Source organism: Coturnix japonica, chromosome 18 (assembly GCF_054131305.1).
Source record: "Coturnix japonica strain WE chromosome 18, WE-NBRP24, whole genome shotgun sequence".
Taxonomy (NCBI): domain Eukaryota; kingdom Metazoa; phylum Chordata; class Aves; order Galliformes; family Phasianidae; genus Coturnix; species Coturnix japonica.
The window spans coordinates 5,275,071-5,295,729 of record NC_140680.1 but is presented as its reverse complement, the minus strand read 5'-3'; the positions used below and the strand labels follow the sequence as shown (position 1 = coordinate 5,295,729).

Below are 20,659 nucleotides of genomic sequence, written 5' to 3'. Positions count from 1 at the left end.
AGGGTCAGGGGGATCATGCCTGAGCAATGTACTGGGGGACAAAAAGAGAAGACCACCCCACCCCTTCCTGCTGTAATCCCTTTCACTCCCCACACCCTCGTGAGCCCAAAAATCAACTCCAGTAAGTCTTTGCTGGGGAATATAAAGCAGAGCAGCATCAGTTTCAGCAGAAGTTCAGCAGCACCCAGAAAAGCACTGAACGCACAGTGCCCCAGCCAACATGCCTCACCTACCAGGAAAAGGCACTCAGACAGCCATCCAGCTCCTGACAGCTTCCAGATCCTTCTCTCCTTCTCCCTGAAGACTCTAAGCACTCACAACAGTACCAAATACAAGCTCTGGTCAGTATTGCTTTACATTCAATTTGCACAGGTGTAAATTGACTACTCAAGGCACTGGAGAATCAGCTTTCTCCAGGAGCCGAAGGTGAAGAGATGCTCTGTTTTCAGTTGTACAGCCTCTTATCCTCAAAGCTCCCCGTGTGAAACAAACCTGCCGCCCTTTGCCTTCCCATCCCATGAAGGTGAATTGAGATTTCCATACCGCCACCTCCACTGACACAATACATAGCACCTGATTTCCAACAACAGAGAGAAGGGGGAGAAAACAAGGAATTTATGGTGTAAGACTACCTGTTCATTCTTCTTCCCTAGTTCTGCGCTCAGACTTAATGCATGACATAGTTTGGTTTGATATGCAGGTCACTCAGACATTCTTCTCACACATATATCAGGTGCTGCTGGAAAATGTGACCATTATCCATCAAGTCCTTTGCTTTAGTCAGCTTCCAGCAGAAGAGTAATAGATGCACTTGTGTTGTCACATCATCGTTCGTCCAAAATGTCAAGGAAAAAAGCCCTGAACATTAACAACTCCCTAAGGAAACCAGTTCTAAAAAAATAGTTTAAGAAAAAGTGAGAGAGATGGAAAGAAAGATTCAGAGCATCCGTTTTTCACACAGAGAAGAGCAATTACTAGCTGTATTCCACACAAGAGAAGAGTTCCAAAACTGTGGTTTTACTTCTAATGAAGTTTACGCCGTGTCTGGAGAAAGCAACATGTAAGCATGTTGGTTTTAATTTCCAGGATCCAGAATTAGAAATGATCTTCTCTTTGAATATCATGCATTAAAAGAGACGTATCAATTTGATGGGTAAGTGTAATCTCTTCCCAAGGCACTTGCATTAAGATTCAAACAGCTCAGGTATCAGGCAGCACAAATCTTCATAGACAGTAAAGGAAAAGAGGAAAAAGCAGAAAAGAAAATGATGAAATCAAAGATGACAAGAAGCAGCAGTCAAAGTCAGGAGGAAGAGAAGGTTGGGCACACAAACTAATCAAGGTGACACAGTGGTATTTTCCTTGTGCAGCCAACTTCTATGATCTACTTTTAAAAGACCTGCTAAAGTTAAGAAGGAACGAAGCAAAACTTCAAACCTTTTAAAGCTGGGAAAAACATAGAGAAAAAAAATAAGATATTTCTCTGCTCAGATGCAGAGAAGGAAAGACACACTGAATGGTGGAGAAAAGAATACCTGGTCTAGAACAGCCTCATAGTAAATTTTGGTAGCTCAGTCATATCCCAAACCAACCTGATCTGGGACTACAGGAAACCCTATAGAGAAGCAGCCCTGAATGCCTCCAGGGATGGGGCACCCACAGCTCTGGGCAGCAGTGCCTCGCCAACCTCTGAGTAAAGAATTCCCTCCTAACATCTACCCTCTTTAGTTTAAAGTCATCAATTACGTCCAAGAGACGCGATCATAAAAAAACAGAAATAGAGCATAAGTTAGACAAGGCTGCAGGAATCTGTTTCCTAGATGATAACATCACCAGCTCAGCCACCTACAGCTGCTAAATCCTTGACCTCTCAACTCAAACATGTGCATCCTAAGCCACAAAATCTCCAAACTGGGACCTTACCGCTCCTGTCCAAGCTTTGTGGATCTTCAGACAGGCGAGGTATGGCCACAGGCAGCACAACTTCCTTCCAATTCTTCCACTGTGTTTGCATATTACTGATAAGTAATTGATATACAGGAAATGAATGCAAGGCCTGTGCTGCGTCTGCTCCTGCATACAAATACAGACAGCTGAATAGGAATCAGCAGCAAACACTGCAGCCCTGCCATTCTTATGGCATTTCCAGTACGGACGTGCTTAAAATATCTCAACATAAAGAGTTTCACTTTGTACAAATGATGCTGGTGTGAGCATTCGTTGCCATTTCAGAGAGGAAACTGCAGAGGGCTGAGGGCGTCAGATCAAAACAAAGATAACATTATGCAAAGACTATTCTGGATGAGAACGCAGGGAAGAGAGAGGCTGAAGGGGCAACACAATAAGAAAGCAAGATAAAGAGGAAAGGCACAGAAAGGCAAGCACAGCTCTCCACGCATTCAGCCATTAGGTACAATCTTCCTATTTTCTCCCCGAGCTCAAAAAAAGCCCAACAAAATTAATCTCTGCACACAGCCTAATTTTGTATTTAGTGCCAACTTTGTGCCCCCATCAAACTCCTGCACGATGTAAGATGCAATACTGTAAACAGGCTCATTTTTGTTACTTTATCAAATTGTGTTAACTTTCCCTCTGCAGCATTCCGAGGCTGGCAACACAGAGACGTGCAAGAAATGTAAATCACTCCCTTTTGATATGATAACCATAGCAGTGAATTGCATCCCAGAAATCAGCTCAGGATTATAGCTGAGAACTCGCTGAAAGGCACTTAGCTGTGGCTTTGCGCCAGAAGGGTAAATTTCAGCTGGCAGGTCGGCAAAAATGGGCTCAGGACTCAGGAAAGAAGAACAATACATAACATGCAGCTGTGGATGCCCAAACCTCAGAGCCAGCGGCCTCCAGGTCAGTATATAATTAAAGGATGCCAACAGGTGTCAAAAACAAGTGTATATTTATGTATGCAAATATATGGGTGAGGTATATTAAATATGAATAAGCACCTAGGAAAGCAACAGCTAGCAGGCTGTAGGATAAGATCTGCCAGCCAGCTACAGATGCATACATAAACAACCACATACACAAAAAAAATGGCATATCCTGCACAAAGCTATTTGTGGTAAAGCCCATTATTATAATCATTTTAATCGTGCATTGTTTATTAAACAACTTATCAGTTTCAGAGATTTGGTGAATGTTGGAATGCAAATAATCAGAACATATACATGAAAATAAGGCAATTATTTACAAGTGCTACTGCTAACAGCTACCTGTATTAAACCCTGGACCAGGACTCTGCTGAACAAGGTACTCATAAACAGAAAACTAAAAAGCTGTCTGAACCCTGAGGAATTTGCAGCTCTTACAGAAAAGAGGCAGCAGATGGATATAGACAGAAATAATCAAGAAATAGCAGTTAAACAAGTCAGGAGCTAGACTGAGCAAACCAAATCCCTGACTGCTGAGAGCCTCGTACAGGCACCACAACAAACAGGAGTTTTGATCTTCAGTGTCCCACAACACACACAGCTCAGAGCATCCCTCATCACCGCTGCTATGCTCTATCTGCCATCCCTGTGCTTCTGAGCAAACGTCCTGCTCATCCACTACGCTTCATCTTTTAGCATGAAGACCCCTTGGGAAAAAGACTATCGTGTGTGTATGACCTCGCTCTCCAGCCTCCAGCGTGGTAGGGTTCAAACTGGACACAGAGGCAGGTAGAATGGATTAGGAAGGACATGGTTCACAATATATTCTTTTTTAAATAACTGCACCAACAGAGTTTGTACACAAGTCTAAAGCCAAAATTACCACAGAAGAAAACACATGGAATATTAGTGGCATTCATCAATGTTTGAGCAATAGTACCTCTTGTTGGTTTCTATTTTTTAGTTTTCTTTCTTTTTCTTAAATTCATTTTTCCCTTGACACCTCCCATAGAGCAACTAAAAGAAAACACTGCTTTGAGTCAGTGCTCATGCAAACTTCACTCAGTAGAGTTCGGTGTGTCCCACATCTGTTAATTGTAGCACTTTTTCAGTAAGATACAGCAAGGCATGAAGCAAGTTCCTAGGTAGTGGCAGGCTCAATAAACAGTGGCTGCAACTTCCACTCTCAAGCATGCAATGTGACAGATTTTCCAATACAGTTCAAACTTCAGAAGTGGAAAAAATAGCATGTAAATGGACCTCACTTGCTCTTAAATCACTGCTACCAAATCTGAATCTGTTTAAGCCCAGCAATTTAAATCAGGCCTATTTAACTTGCAAAGGTAGATCAGGTTTTATTGATCACCCCCAGTACTAATAAGTGCACTCTTAAAAGAACGAAAGTGATGACAGACATAAACATACAGCTTGGTTGCTAAAGGCTTGCTAGAAATAAGAGACAATGCACTTATGGCCTTCAAGCTGTGTTTTTATCTCTGTAACTTCTATATGCACCAGAATGCCGTATATATTGCTTGCTGATTCATACCAGAAAGTAAAGACAAACAGAAACAAAGAACCACACCAAAACCAGATCATTATCGAAACAGAGGTGAGGAAGCACTTCTGTTCACTACAAACACAGCCGTGAACTTCCACAATACTGTTAGAGCAGCATAAGTGCAATTATCTTCTCAGCTGTTCTTCCTCAACTGGTTTTAATGCAATATTTCTGCATTTCCTCCTCAGTGTTCATGCTATGACCTGAATGTTGAACTATTAACAACTGGTGCTAAGAAATAAGGCAGGCTTATTGCTATGTATATTATGGCATTACCTAGAGGTGTGCTTAATTAATCAGAGGTTGCCCTACACTTTTCAGAGGACAAGAAAAGAAGCACGTTTCTAACACTGATGAAGTGTTTAAATGAACAAATGCAGGCTATTTGAAGAACTGAGATGCTAAAGGAGTGAGACAGTAAATAAATGGAATAAATATATATGACCTTGTTGTGGGCCAGCAATCATCATCATAGCAGATATAGCAGAAAATAAGGGAAAGTTATAGCAGAAATAAGAGAAAGTTTAAACAAAGATTTGCAGCACTTTCCGCCCATATAGACAAGTGATATCAGATATATCACTCCCATTCCAGTTACTTAATACTCATTTTTATGGCTTGAAAGAAGTTCCGTGTCTGTAAATATTACATTTAATCCCATTTAAAACAAATAAATCAAACCATTGCAGTTAACGTGCTATAACAGAGACAAGAGTTTGGGATTTCTTCAACTCAGACAAGTTCCTTAATCAACCCCCGTATCCAAGTTTACTCTTCCACCTAATGAACAGGCGAGGTACATGAACAGAATCAGTGCCTAGGAAATGCTCTGAAGCTATGCTGTCAAATAGAATCACAGGATCACCAAGATTGAAAAAGACCTCCAAGATCATCTAGTCCAACCGTCCACCTAACACCAATGTTGCCACTAAACTATGTCCCTTAGTATCACATCTAGATGTTTCTTGAACACCTCCAGAGACAGTGACTGGTAGTTCTTTCTAGTATCAAACTCAATCTCCTCCAAAACAACTTGAGGCCATTCCCTCTTGTCCTACTGCTGGGCACGCAGCCAGGCATCAACCAATATTCCCATGTTCTTTTTCCTCTGCATGGTCTTCAAGCTATTCTGCCCCAAGCCTGTTGCATTTTCTAGCATAGCTAGAAATAACACAAATCCTAATCACCAACTTAAAGCAATTATTCGCTGTTTATTGGTCTACAAAGTAAAGGCTAACAAATCTTATTTTAGCAGATAAAGTCAAATTACCTTGACTGAAGCCGGTAAGTGTTTAAAGACAAACAGCTATGGCCTCATTGGCTTTTTGTTATTTCTGATGAAACGTCAGCTCAAAACTGAAAGATACTTCGTAGTTATTTAGGCAATGGGAAACTTGGGCACTTATTTTCCAGGAAACATGGCCTGCCTGACAGCTCTTAAATGAATAAAAGTGATATTATTACAATTATCATTAGAAGAAGATGTCCCTCATCAAAATGTGTCTGGGTTTTAATTGACAAGGTCTGGGTTAATGCTGTGAAAATGCCAATGAAAGCAAAGCCTGTGGCTCAAACTAATTGTCAGCACTGAGCAACCTCAACCTCTAACCCACCACAGATTTATCACTCTGCGCACACTGTACTCATGACAAGAAAGGTTTGAATTAATCATTAACAACAAGAAATTCCTCCCAGACAGAAAGCAAACAAAACACAGGGCTGCCCACCCCCTTCCCTTGCACTGGATCCAAGGAGAAGTACCTGTAAGCCTTCCTAATGAGAAATACTTTTTTGCTGTTCTTTTCTTTTAAGACCATCGCAGGAGAAAGTATCAGTGCTCCTGAAATGAGGAATGAGGCATTGGTCTCAACAAGCTGCAGTGCACACATACAGCCAAATGTCCTTCCACTTCCCCAGCCACCATCTCCAGCCAATGCCAGAGCTGCAGTAAGACAATATGGGGTCACACATGAGCACAAACGCCACTGCCAATACTACGAGGTTTCTTTAATCTCACTAATGCCTACACAATTGGTCCACTGTCTGACAGTTATTGCTATGGACTCATCCCAAATGGTTCTCGTTCTGGATTACCCAACCCACACTCACCACTGAGACCACCCCACCTGCTCACTGCGGGGAGCTCCCACTGTGGCCCCTGGGAAGAGTCTAGATAGCAGGCAGCCCAGTGAGCTTCCAGCCTCAGGGCACTGAGCCACACTGGTACAGAAATCAACTGGCACCGACACTCCAACTTTGCCACCATAGTTTCCAGTGCACCGAAGCTCATACTCAGCTCCATACACAGTTCCCTGTGGATCGCTGCTGCCCTTTCCTAGTAACTAGGAGGCAGAGACTGCTGGCAGCACAGGGACAAACACCCTACTCACTTCACTGCTCCATTTCTCCCAGAGACAAAGCAGCCATTTCTCCTTCCATTCACACCAGCTATATCCAGCCTTACTAATTTTCCCTGTTTTCTATATATACACCACAGTAACTACAAGCTGGAAACCTCCCATTAAATGATGCCAACAAGAAGTCTCCATTCACAGCTAACGTTTGGCTGTGTACGTTCACTCTCCTTTCCAAATGTTTTCAGTATGTTTCAGCTTCCTTTCCTTAAACACATTCATAATTATTTACAGCGCATCTAAAGAACTTGTACAAGAGGTTTGTGCTTCCAAACACAGATCACTCTGCTGCAAAAGAAGAAAATCAGATCAACAGCATCAGAAAGAGGTCTGCAGTGATCAGGAGGTAGAAGCTCATGCAGAGAAAACTGGAAGCCACAAAAAGGGGGTTGGACTTGACTACTTCCAGACAAGAATTTGGCTCATATTTGGCAAGATTTCTTAGGCTATCATTCTTTAGCTAAATACCAAAATAGTCAGGAACTGTGACCATTTGTGCTGATGATCAGTACAAAGTGAAAATATCTGGTATCTTAACTGAAAACTCAATCTAAATATTTTTTTCTGGTCTAAAGAAACAAGTAAGACAGCACAGGAGATCCATAACACTTCATATCAGTTACTGCTGTGTTCCTTTTTCAGAAGTTGTCAGAGCTTTCCAAATGTCTAACGCGTTCAGGCTCTTTTGTGCACCATGCAGAACTAAGGAAGGGCATCTTTGGCACTTCAATAAATTGTGCTGTGTTGGTTCTGCAGTGCTCAACTAAAACTAGCAGGACCCAGCATGCAATTATGAGACCAGAATGGCTCCCAAAGTACACACAGTGCTGAGACTTCCAGCAATTATTTCTGTGATCCTTCAGATAGAGGTTGTTCAGGGACAGAACTGCTCCTTTAGGTAATTACATTCCCAGGGCTATATGGGGCCTGTCAGACTTTCCCCTCTCTCCATCACAGGCCAGTTTTGTGGTTCGTTATAAAATAAATATGTCATCCTGATGGGAGTTTTCTCAGTCATTCTCAAATGCAGAAGAGATAACAAGCTGCAGCTCAACTGAATCTGAACACAACCAAGTCACTGCTACACAGAAACACAGCATGTTGCTTCCTGGCTGCATACTGCATGTGGGACATGAGTGACTTCCCTAGCAGGGACCTTATCAGCTAAGATGTGCAATTAAGCTGGTATTTGTCCAACAAAAGGTAAAAATGACTATCCGGGTGATGTCGCACCATAAGCAGAGCAGTGAAGGCTCTGGAGCATCCTGAATGATCAGTCCCATGTGTGACATTCTCCACCAAGCTTTGCTCTGGCAAAATTCCCACTCGAGGAGGGAAATGCAGCATTCTCATTTCGTTTCTGCATTACTGGATGTAAAGCTTGGAAAGCAAAACTGCCTTAACCACATGGCAGGAGGATGGTAGTTCATAATTAATTTTCCACATCAACTGTTGGCCGCCCTCCTCTACCTCTCTGCTAGGCTACAAACTGCCAGTAGATACTCATCCAAGAGCAGATATACCACAAAGCAAAAAGCATGATTATTATTAGCTGTGCTTTACAGAGTGGGCTAGCCAAAAATAAGAGGTAAGTGAGCTGGGGCAAAGGCAGCCCTGCCTGAAGCTGCTTCTCATCCAAGAGAAGCAAGAAATAAGGGGAGAGAATAGCAGAATGGGGAAGATAGGCAGACGGGGGAAGGCTACAAGCAGATACAGAAATGTGTTCTAAGAAAAAAGCTTTGAGCCATTCAACTCCAAAACACCTGCAGCCCAAAGAAACAGCTACCCCCCTTCATTCCAGTTTGCCTCCACCTGTGACATGGCCCACAGGCTGCCAAGCAGCTCAGTAGTGGAGAAGGGGCTCCAAACTTCCTCAGCTTCTGAAAGCTTCCCTCCCATTCAGACCTTGGTTAAAATTTTCCATTCCTCACACCTGAAATTTCTCAAAGACCAGAGTGCAAAGTAATTAAAAGGAGGTCTTCGGTCCTTACAGGAGAAAGGTCTCCAGGAGAAAATAAACCACTGCTTCATCACCAGAAGGCAGAGCTGCAGGCTGACAGCTCAGAACAAGCTCTTTTGTGTGACTTTGGGCAGATCCTTTGACTTCTCAGTATTTCAAGAGCACAGGTAAAGGACTACTACTATATTACTGTTCTGTGATTGATATCTTAAGAATTCTATGGTAGTTTTGGAGTTTCTTATTTTCTTTCAGAAACCCAACTCAGTTCTACTGCTGCTATCAGCTTTTAATTCATTTTACACCAAGATATTTGTTATCAGAAATTGTGCTTTGATATATGTCAGGTTGATGGATTCAATAAAAGCCCTGTCAGGAGGAGCAGAGCGAACAGAGTGGCAGAAGTGGTGGCATCAGTGGAATTGATACGTTAACAGCCAGTCTGCTGATCTTGTAACAAGACACACAAGCATAATAATCATTTTATTTCCTAACTCTGGCAAAATTGTTCTGGTAAACACTGGAAAACATTTGCATAAAAATTACTCATACAATCAAGCTCATGTGTGGTCATCAATAGGAAAAAGCTATGCATAAATGTGATCCCATACACAGCTCTGTATTCCAGCTTGGTGCTGAAAATTCAATTGAGAATAAAGCATTTATTCAAAACTTAACCTCAGGAATTCAAGCAGATATCCCCAGATAATCCAATCAAGTATTTCCTTTGATAATACCGGAGCCGAATTTTACTACCATTTTCAGATGCAGCCAGTAGATCTGCAACCCTCATCAAGTCATAAGAAAGCCACATTATGGCTTATTTTGACATCCAGACGCACAGACATGAAAACCAGTGTTTGTTTCTGGTTTCATAATATAGGGAGTGAGAAAGCAGTTCAGTGCGCAGCCAGAGGCCAAGAAAGGCTTGCATATACCAGTACCAGCTACCTGTACTGTCCCATCTGCACTGTCCTACAATACCACTTCCTAACTTGAGATGAACTACAGAGTATTTGGGTGGGGCTAAAAAATAAAAATAAAAATGGATGTTGAGATATTTTCTTCATTATGTTTAATCGCTACTTAAAAATCTTCTCTTATATATTTATTGAATGTGCTTTTTTGGCAGAACCAAGCATTTTATTAACCAGACTCTACTAATCTAAAAATAAGCAATGTAAGAAAAAGCACTACTCTGCATTTTATCCACAGATCAGGTTAAAATAATTCCTTACACAAGAAGAATACCATTACCATTAGTACTGCTAAAAGGGGATCCGCTTGTCTCACGTGAGTAAACATGCTGCAAAGATGAACACGCTCAGCTAACACCATTTGGGCATATGCTGCCATTTCCAGCAGAGATACAGAGGAAATGTGGGTCCTGATGTCACTTGGTGTTACCATAATCACTTAACTCACCACATGAAAGAAACTGACTCAGGTCAAAGCAGTAACCTGAAACAAACAGATCTGTACTCATATCTGCTTTGCCACATAGCACAGCCAAGGCCATCCCCTGCACCTCCAGCTGAGGGTATCAAAGGGAACTTCTGCATTGTAGGTGCCTGCATTCATTGCAGGGGAGCTGGTCATTTGACCTTTAAGAATCTCTTCCAACTCAAATGGCTCTGTGGTTCTGTGACTCATGATCACATGCAAATCGGAGATGCTTGCTGCTCAGAAGTAACTGCTCCTTATCCCCATGTTATGACTGACAAATAAGTAGCAGTTCTGCCTTACAAGAGCATCATAGGAACAGATAAAGTTGATGGTAGTCAACCATTCCAGTAACACTGCATAAACCCCATGTTTTCTTAGGGACTTTCAAGTCACTCTTCTTGTTTTTTCCCTCCACTAACACTACATATGGGTGTGATGTTGCTGATATATTTTTCTCAAGAAACCACTGCTGGTTCAGTCATGAAAGAGAAGTCAATACCTACATGTTAAATAAAAAACAGTACCATCTGATACCACTTTATTAGGATGTGGGAGCCAATACTTCAAGAAGCTTTGTCCTTTGTAGGCATATTTTGTCCCCAACAAAATAACTTGGCCCATGTAAAAGAAACTGTAGTATCAGAGGCTACATGATATAAAATGCTTCTACAACATAAGACTTTCTAAAATACGTTCCTTAAGTTCTCGTCCCAGTTTCTTGTTAAAAGATGAGTTGCAGTCTTCCTTGCTATGTTTACAGCAGAACAAAAGAGACATTCTTGTATGATATAAAAACTTGAATACATACAAAAGCTACAAGAGCCACACAATGAAGAGTATGCAAGATTATGCAAGAAAGGGGTATTATTATTGTCCTTGGCAAGCAGTGAAAATATACCAAGCACAAAAGAATGCATGGGACCGTATTACAAATTGAGTACTTCTGCACCGTTTGCTTTCCTCTCCAACCCTCTGAACTACAGAGGAAAGCGAAGCAAAACAAGCGTGACTTTCAAAATGCAGACGTCTATCAACAGGCATACATCACCAGCAACAGAACACAAGCATCAATGAGCATTTTGGTCATCAAGCACTTGATATCAACATGCACCCCCTCAAGCTCAAGACTCTAGCAAGACTTCAGTCTTGATGATTACTCTCTGCATTCAGAGAGAGAGAGCAAAGATTATTTACTGAGGCAGTAAAGACATGGCACATATATAGCAAAAAACACAAAGGCTGCTAACTTCCCATTTTTATCAGATGTAGATACTCAGAAAAAGGCAAAAGCAGGTGGAAAATGACATACCTTACCAAACATGAATGTTGGACTCAACTCATTTCAGAGCAACGTTGGCGTGAAGGTAAGTTCCTCAGGATACCACCAAACGCAATTTCCTTCTCAGCTCCCAGAGGGTCCAGTTCACACCTCTCCTTGTCAGTGAGGCAGATGCAATGTCCTCCGGTACGTCAGAGCCTCAGCTGCGAAAGATGCTGTTCAGAAACAGGAAAGAGAAGAAGGTGTGGCATTAAATTCTGGGGTCAGTTGTTTGGCAGATTCAGAGCAGAGCATAAGACAACATCTGATAGAAATAAAATGTCAAGGCAGGACAGAGCCTGTGACAATCCATCACGCATGGCACCTTTGGAGGGCAATCTCTGAATGCAAGAACTATGGTGCAAAGCTATTCTTGCCTTACAAAACTTTAATAGTGCCACTGCACCATGAAACAAATGCTAGCTTGGCTGCATTTTATTCTAGTCTGATATACTAAGAAAGTAAGTAATACATTTCTCCATAGGGAATGTTTTAATTCATTATAGCATTTTCACAGAATAACAGAACTTTTATATTAAAAGCAATGACACAGCCTCAGTCTTAGTACTTTGCACTGCTAAAAACTGCTCTCATTTAGGAAATTCAAAGCTTCTCAATAGGCAATTACATTAGGTTTTATAGTTAATGGGAAGCGGTGACTGTCAGCCCAACGCTCAACAACATGTTCCTGAATTCAATTGTCAAAGACAGAAAAGCATCCTAATGATTTCTGGGAGGGTAGGAAATCTCTATCACCATGTTTTCTGGCTTCCTATCACAGACTACAACCAGCTTGCAACAGCATCCAACTACCTTAGAGAAGCACTGGGAAGTTCAAACATTCATATGCCCATTGCTGCCTTTGCATTCATCACCTCTAATCCCTCTGAACTGCCCAAAACCAAAAGTCCATACAGCAGTCATTGTCACATAGATGAGAACAACCAAATCTATTTACTTTATTTACTCCTTCATTTCTCATCACATTGCAGACCTTCCGCACCTCTTGAACTCAGACTCAAAGGACAAACATGAACCTTCACAGCTTCTGTCCTCTTCCAGGCTAACTATCAAGCCTTTGGTTGCAAATGGCACACGAGAAATCAGACTGACAACTGGAAAGGTTGCTAAATGACTGATGGCCATGGAAAGGGATGATGCTGCATCAGCTTAACCTGAGGTAGCAGCAAGACCCAACTCCACCTCTTCAAAGGGATTTCTGTCTCTGGGGGGCCACAGTTACAATAACTATTTCAATTTTCTTCCTAACACAAAAGTCATGAAGCAAATCAGTTCTGCATTCTTGTGCATTAACTATAGAGTCATCTGAGTTGAAAAGCAGAAGGAACAACAGGTTGTCATTGCAAACTGAGTGCCAGTGCCCGGTCTCAGTTTGGAAGAGATGCGTTTTTGAAAGCCCCTATTTAGTACAGCTTGCCAACGCTCATCTGAAGCAAATCTCTTTGGTAAGAATTTGGCACGTTGTCTTAATGCACTGCTATGCATGCCCTTGGAGTTTCTGTGTTGTCTGAATTCCTGCACTGCTGGGTGGACCATAAATTACAGCACAGGCAAGAGAGTGCACTTTCAGCTCTTGGCAAAGACAGAAAGAAAAAAGAAAAAAGCTTCCCACATCTAACCACTACCATTAAGAAACTGAAAACACAGCAGCGCTAAGCTGGAAAATACTGCCTCAGATTCCAGCCAAGCATCTGTCCAAGTCAGACTCAAACTGTGGGGCAATCCAGATGAGCAGTGATGCTGGAGGGTGGGAAGTAACGGGATCTGGGGCAACAAAGGAGATAAACAACTTTGGTCTCAATAAAATGCAGAGACTATATAATATTCAAGCACATTCCTAAATTAACAGAGTTAAATGTATTAAATCAGTCTTCAAGTCACAGAAGCAGGAATATAGATGTTCTCATTAATCAGAAAGACAGACAAGAGTTTTCCAGTAAAAAGCAAATTTTCCTTAGAAAAGTTTCATTTTTTTGCTGATGGAAAGCATGAATTACACAAAATATCGGTATACTTTAGATGTAACAAATCAGATCAAGTCTAAAATTTGAAGACATGACTTCTATCTTAAAATGTTCTCAGACCACAAATCAATGAAGGTTAGGAGACCAACCCAAAGGCAGCCTTGCTATACCCTCTGTCCTGTTCTTACACTCAACTGCAGGCACCAGCTATTTGTCACTGTCAGGGTGAGGACAGGAGCCAGCCAGACCTATATCTGACCCAGTACAGTCATCCTTGTCTTTGGGTGTCATACAGCTCAAGGTATGGACCTTGTGCATATAATCATGCATAGTGAGATGTATACGTGATCATAATAGTGAGAAAATGCAACTTTTTACAGTGCTAAAAGAGGAACTTACAAGCCAAACAATTTATTGGTAAGTGTATTTAACTGTACAGCATGTATTCAAATCACTGCTTGTCTCTTCAAAAATCAATTACAACCTAGCTAACTTCAATGAAAACATTATTTGGGCCTGGAAAAATTATATATTTAAAGAATCCAATGACTTAAAAGTCTGAAACCGTATCACCTGTCTTGAAGTTGTTTTGCTTTTACTCCTGCGGTGGTCATTATGAAATCAAAGCTTTGCATGTGTGTGCATCCATGTGGACTCATGCAACACTCAAACATACACAACATGAGCGTATGCAGTCTCTGCATTCCCATTTCCCTAGGGCCACACATAGGCAAACACACAAGACTAATACAGGGGTGCTCTACTAGTAGAAGCATGAAAAAGGTTGTGAAACAGGCAGGGAATAACACAGGTTTATTGCTAGACATTTAACAAAGCCAGCTTCTTCCATAAGGGGCAAGAAAAAGATCCCAGAGCAGACTCTGAACACAGCAGGAAATAACACCAATTCATTAGCAGACATATCTTCTAATTACAGCCTTGGACATTAGCCCCCGTACAGCCGAGTAAGCAACAGCTGCCGCATTTTGCCCATTCTTCAGTATCAAACTCACTGTTTCCTAGAGAGCTTCAGGACAGCATGGCTTAATCAATCCCAACACACTCACGAGCTTCAACTGAAAGCAAAGGTATTTGGCTATCTCAGAGGATGCTCGTGACTCCTCACAGCTCATATCGTAATGGAAATTGGCTCCTGTGTTTTACTGGATTTGTTTCTCTGCTCCTGTCGCATCAAGGAAGCTGTAGGATCAACAATTCATCTTGTCAGCTCCATCTCTGGTAAAGATCTTACATTAATTTAGTGTAGAGGTGACACTAGTGAAGAAGAGAATAAAATGAGGCTTTGAATCCCTCTTTCCAGAAGGCTAATGGTAAAAAATTGGTAGCAATACTACTATGGCACCTTTCCAACTATAACACTTACAGCGCTGCCCACGATCGTGTCCCAGACATACTTTGTCATTCACGATGGCTGAGTACAAAACATAAATAAAACAGAAGTCACCAGCAATCCCAGCATTCGGCTGTTTTGAGGCTTTTTTTCCTCCTTCTCTGCCAACAAAACTAATAGTGAAATAGCTGAGCTGCAATTCAGGTGATAACGTCAGTGATTTGGATAATTGGTGGAGGCTGGCAGAGTGATGGATGTCCTCAAGAAATGAACTCAATGCAAGCAGTAACAAAATGGAGAATACATTGACTAAAAATATAATGGAATGCTGCAACGTTACTGAATGTTAACACTGCTTTTTGCCATCCAAGTGCAAACTAAACGTATCCAGCAGAAAAGAAACAAGGACAGCGATAACCATGTCTGCCCGTAACGTCATCATAACAGTACTTATATTACGTGGTAGAAAAGTAAAATTAAACTGACACACAGCTGTGCGATACAACTTTGCTGATATAATGACAACTAACTGGATTTCTCCTCAGTCAGATCTAAAGGAAGGCTCCCTGCAGCAGCTGGAAAGGCCTCCAAGAAAATGGGCTCAGGCACCCACCAGGGAGCCAGGAGTCACCACGATGCAGTTGGGATGTGCTGCGAGATTCTCAGCTGCCCCAGCAAACACCACTTGTCAATTTAAGCCCCAGTGTAAACCTAATTCTGTTAACCAGGGAAAGACTTTATTTTTGGATGCACTCCAAGACAAACTTCAGCACGAACTGAATTAGCATTCTGAGACTCTTCTGGAATATATTTGGATCTCTTTTCTATATTCTGTAATTCAGTTACATGCCAGGACAAGGAATGCTGCTCATTACTAGAGGACTCATATAGCCTCGGATCTCTTTACTGCAGCTGATAGTGTAGAAGTGAATCGTATTACAGGATCAGGGCATTACAGCGTAAGCTTTTTATAAACATACTGTACTTCTCTCTATATATATCAAAGGTATTCGCTTGACCGCTAACTCTAATCTAATTCAAACTCAATGTATTTGTATTTTGCCACCCAAATCTCAAGACTGACTTCTCTGCATCTCCTTCAAACTGGCTTTCACTTCTCTCTGAATGCTGCAGATGAAGTTTCCCAGTGGTTCTGGCACTGTCCTCATTCTGCTCTCCCTGAAATCAGTGAGATTTATTACTAGTCTGCATTAAGACTGCTCATAAAAAACTGTTTTTGCTGTCCTAATCTGTCACTCTCCAGAGACTTCTGCTTTGTATCACTGCTATTTTTCATACTTTTATTTTTTCTTCTTGGAAAGTGAATAAGTAAGAGTGTATCTCCATCTACTGCTAAATGTCATTGCTAAGCAAACCTTTCGTCCTTTGCTAAAGTTGCTTATCTCTAAAGTTATTTATTTAACTGTAACTTTATTGTTTATCTCTGTGGAACATATTGGGATAAGCTGGTATGCCAAATGTTTGAGAAAATACAAATCTATTGGATTCTGTGGCAGCTGGAGGACACACAGCTGTCAGTCAGTTGTCAGCCTGGAATCTGAGCACGGTTTTCCATTATAAATTCAGATTATTCTTCTCAATGTTTCGATTTTAAAATCCACACATAGCGTCAAACTGATGCATTTGCTGAGAATCTCCAACTTGGCTCTACTTAGATGCACTGAGCCAGGTTTAGTTAGTAAGAACAATTGCTTTCAAGCACTTTTCACACTTTGGGAAGTTTTGTTTGACAAATTAGCTGTATACAACACACTCTTGGCTCTGGAAGCCACAACAGTGCTGTGGTTTTTTACAGTTATAAGGGAAAAGTAAGAGTCAAGCAAGTTCATAAATGACACACAAAGGCAGCCTTATTTACTGCAGGGATCTGAGAGGTTCGCCTGGAAAGTATATCAAATTCACTGACACTTGAAAAACACCAAGCTAACTCCTGAAATGTGGCTTTTCCATGTTGGGTCATATATTTGAAGAAAAATAAACTCAACTCAAGACGGAAGCCAGCATAAAAGCCTGATAAATCTCTAGAGCCCTTAAATTCGGTCAGTGGTACAAGGACAGCGGAGGAGGTGCACAGAGGTGTGCCAGAGCAGCATGGACAAGGACTATGCCATTGTATGGGGGAGGCAAGGAGAGGCCAGAGCAAATATGGGGCTGCAGGAAATCTCTAATGGAAATGCCAGGTTTGGAGAAGGCTGGTGTGAGTTTAGAAGGACTGCCAAGGAACAGAAGTGCTTATAAGTCCTCAAAGTGGACCTTCTGGGGTACAGCACATGCGCTCAAATACATTTAGACCCCCTTTGCTGCCTTCCTTCTTCCCTCTCTATGCATACAAACCTCTCCAACCAACACTTTCTCAACCAGCCCTACACGCTGAGCTACAGAAAAGCTTCAGTAATAAGTGCAAAATGCTGAGCAGTCCATTGCTGTTACAGAAGACATCTTTGCCTCAGATACCATATCAGAAATATCTTCAGAGTACACCCACATAGACCCCTCCTGCTGTCTGCTCTTGGAGACAAGTTAGATGGATTTTTCCAAAGTCTCCAAACTAACTGAAATGCTCTCGTTCCATGATAAAATAAGGCAGTGTCACACTGCTTTCAGTTGGTAAAAGCTGGATTCCTCGCCATGCTGTAAATCCAAATGAATGGAGCAGAAATACAGCGTCCAGCAGACTGCACTGCTGAGCCACCACGAGCAGCAAGCATCTGAACTGCCTTCAATCTCATTAGGCTCTCAGTAGTCCTAAAGCAATCTTTTGATTTGTGCTGAAAACCAAAGCAGCTAAAAGTAGACTATCAAATGCAGAGGAATCTAGAATAACCTTGTTACAAAACACACCGGATTCTCTTCAGACACAGCTAAAAGACAGCTGACTCTGTGTGAAGGGGTTGATTATTAGATCCCAGTCAGAAATGTGTCACAGAGCCCAGGTAGAGCTTCACACGAAGCTTCACAAGAAGAATCATTTAGCCACTGCTTGTACAGCAAGCGCACAGAGCACCTGAACACCAATGACATCCAGACATGGACAAAATGTAACTACGAAATACAGATGAAAGCTACTCAGCACAGTGCAGCATTTGAAACAGAAATCTGCCATATCACTGATTGTCTTCTACAGATACACTTTTCCATGTAGTGTTAACTGTCCTTACATGATAGCTATGCCATCAAGTAGTTGGATTCTCAAACTCTCTTGCACCCAGTGTTCATCATACCAGCACATGACTGCGTTCATCTAACAACTCTTTGGAAATACAACCCCATAAATAAAATGCAAGAGAGTTTAGTGTGCTTTGCTTAAGTAAAAAACAACAAACCATCACGATACAGGACTGCATGTATAAATCAGTCAGCACAAATTCATCTGAAGAGGATTTTTTTTTATTTTCCCCAGTCCACTCACCCTTAAACAATTGGACACTACAAGAAAAGCCTTCAGCTATCCATCTGCATAGCACTGCAAACGGTCTGAACAACACTAACAAAGTTCACTGGCCTGAATTTATCTCTGGTTCACTTCAGGGGGCTTTTGCTAGTGATAAATCTGCCCTCTTGGTTACAGGGCAAAAAAAAATGAGTCTGAAATCACAGCTTTGAGAAAAAACAGTGAACAAGTTTGGATGTGGGCAAGTCTGTGCATGGAGAAACGCTTCTCATTACAAATGTGCAAAGCATTGGCAGTTTGCAAAAGGCTGCTCTTGGGAACGTTTATGAAGAGCTATAAATAGACTGCTCGGCCCATGATAAATTATAATCTGTGAAGCCTGCAAGATTAGAAAACTCTACAGCTCCGTTTCCTCAGTGGAGGTTTTCAGGTCTTATTTGACTGAAGACAAATTTTCAGACCTCATTTATCCTGCATGGATGCATACATGCATCTATGCATACATGTGTTTCAGAGTCACTTCTGGATGCTTCATCCAAAAGTAGTATTTTAAAAGCCATGAAATGACATTGTTCACAGAAATTGAAACACCATGCAATTTCATGTTTAAAAACAGCAAACCAGAGGAAGGACCAATTCCATATATTGTGGTTGTTTCCAGACATGCCTTAACCACCATTCTAGGGCAGCTACAGAAATCCTGCTGTGACCTCTAGCACCATCCAGAAGCTGTAGTCATGGCCATCCTCCACTCTTGCATAGCAACTACTGAAAGCAATGAACTTCAGCAGCTCCGACTGGCATCTGCATTATGAATAGTTGCATGTTCCTATTAACATATCTGCTCTTCCCATGAAGAGCTCACTAAGAACAAAGAACGGCATATGAAGATGGCACGAGCAGTATTAAACACAAGTAGTTAAAAGTATATATTAATGGTTCTTCAAATAATACACTTGATTACATCTACTGCAGAGTATTCTCCTTCACATTTTTGTAATGAATCTGACTGTGAAAAACAAATTTATGTCTACAGTTTGCATCCTTATAAACTCAACTCATTTGATGTGAAAAACCTACAGTTTAATTGCTTGATTTAGATGTGGCTGCTAAAATGCGTGCTGAAACATTACTCTTTTAATTATGTTAATTTATAACTGAAAACCTAAATTTACAAAGGCAATAACATTAATTATTTACTTGCCCATTAAAGCTGAATATTTATTACTAAGCTAATTGGTTTCATAAGTCTGCCAAAAAATTAAAAACGAGTTTATGAACTGATTTATATTGGAATGATACCCCCATATCTCTCAGCAGGTTCTGTGCATTTAATGGGTTGTACTGATATGCATTCGTTTATACTCTGTTATACTTACTATTTTTAAAATATTCTTCCCTTGATTAAAATGCCAGTTCCGACACAGAGCAAGCGCTTTCTGTGCTCAAAATCCTATATGCAATGTGATAGACTTCCACTGATCTGTAATAATTCATCTTGCCTCATTGTTTGAATGCTTACTGAATAGAGGACTACATGGGGTTAAAATCAACCGTAAGAGGTACAGTAGCTCAAATAATCACCCCACAGCAGGAATAGCAGGGCTGATAGAAAGCAATGCCAGTGGTGAAGTCTCCATCTTCACTTAAATATGAGCTTCATTTCTACACACAACATGACTAATATATTCATCTGTGCATGCATCCTCAATATAATACAACCAGGTAACTAAACCTTACAGAGCAACTTAAATGCTACCTTAATGTGTGATGAAGGGCTAATTTTTATTACTGTCTAGATGGAAAGTTTCATTTCACCTGGCAATCTCTCTCCACTCCAGCATCAAGTTTTCCCTTCTTATAACATTCCTGAATATGTTACATTCCCTGGAGGCAATCAGATTACTATAAAGCTGCTGTGCATCTCAACACGAGACAGAAATGCTGTGATCTACATTTCTGCTCACATACTTCTGGAAGTCTCCTTTGACTGGGGCTACCAACCAACAGTTGGTCTGCAGAGGGCATTATGTAAGCAGAATAAAAAGAGCCACCCCAGAGACATTTGTTTCTAAACATGGGAGAATCAGAAGTCGTTGTAGGGTACAAGACAGCTCCTGCAGGGAACTGGTACGAACTGGCAAAACAAGGAAGAACTTGTTAACATTGCAATCCAACCTTGTTAACACCAAAATCCAACCTGTGATGCCAGAGACATTTTCTACAATTCATTTTAGGGCTACAAAGAAAACCAACAAGAAAGTGGTGATATTTCAAGTGAGAACATTGTCAGTTCGAAACTAGAGCTGCTCAACACATACACCCAAACA

The 20,659-nt window shown here is 41.2% G+C and overlaps 1 protein-coding gene across 8 annotated transcripts in view; it reads right to left on the bottom strand.

Annotated features, from left to right (window-relative positions):
- The window catches only part of SGCD (sarcoglycan delta), a 345,566-nt gene that overhangs the window by 223,508 nt on the left and 101,399 nt on the right, over window positions 1-20,659 (bottom strand). For 7 of the 8 annotated variants that reach the window (XR_014935431.1, XR_014935433.1, XR_014935432.1 and 4 more), the window contains exon 2: window positions 11,573-11,757. Coding sequence is in view for 4 of the 8 variants with exons in the window: in XM_085518773.1 (XP_085374899.1) it covers window positions 11,573-11,584 (12 nt within the window). In the remaining 4 variants the exon portion in view is untranslated. The remainder of the gene's footprint in view (window positions 1-11,572; window positions 11,758-20,659) is intronic. The other variant, XM_015875791.3, reaches the window with a different exon arrangement.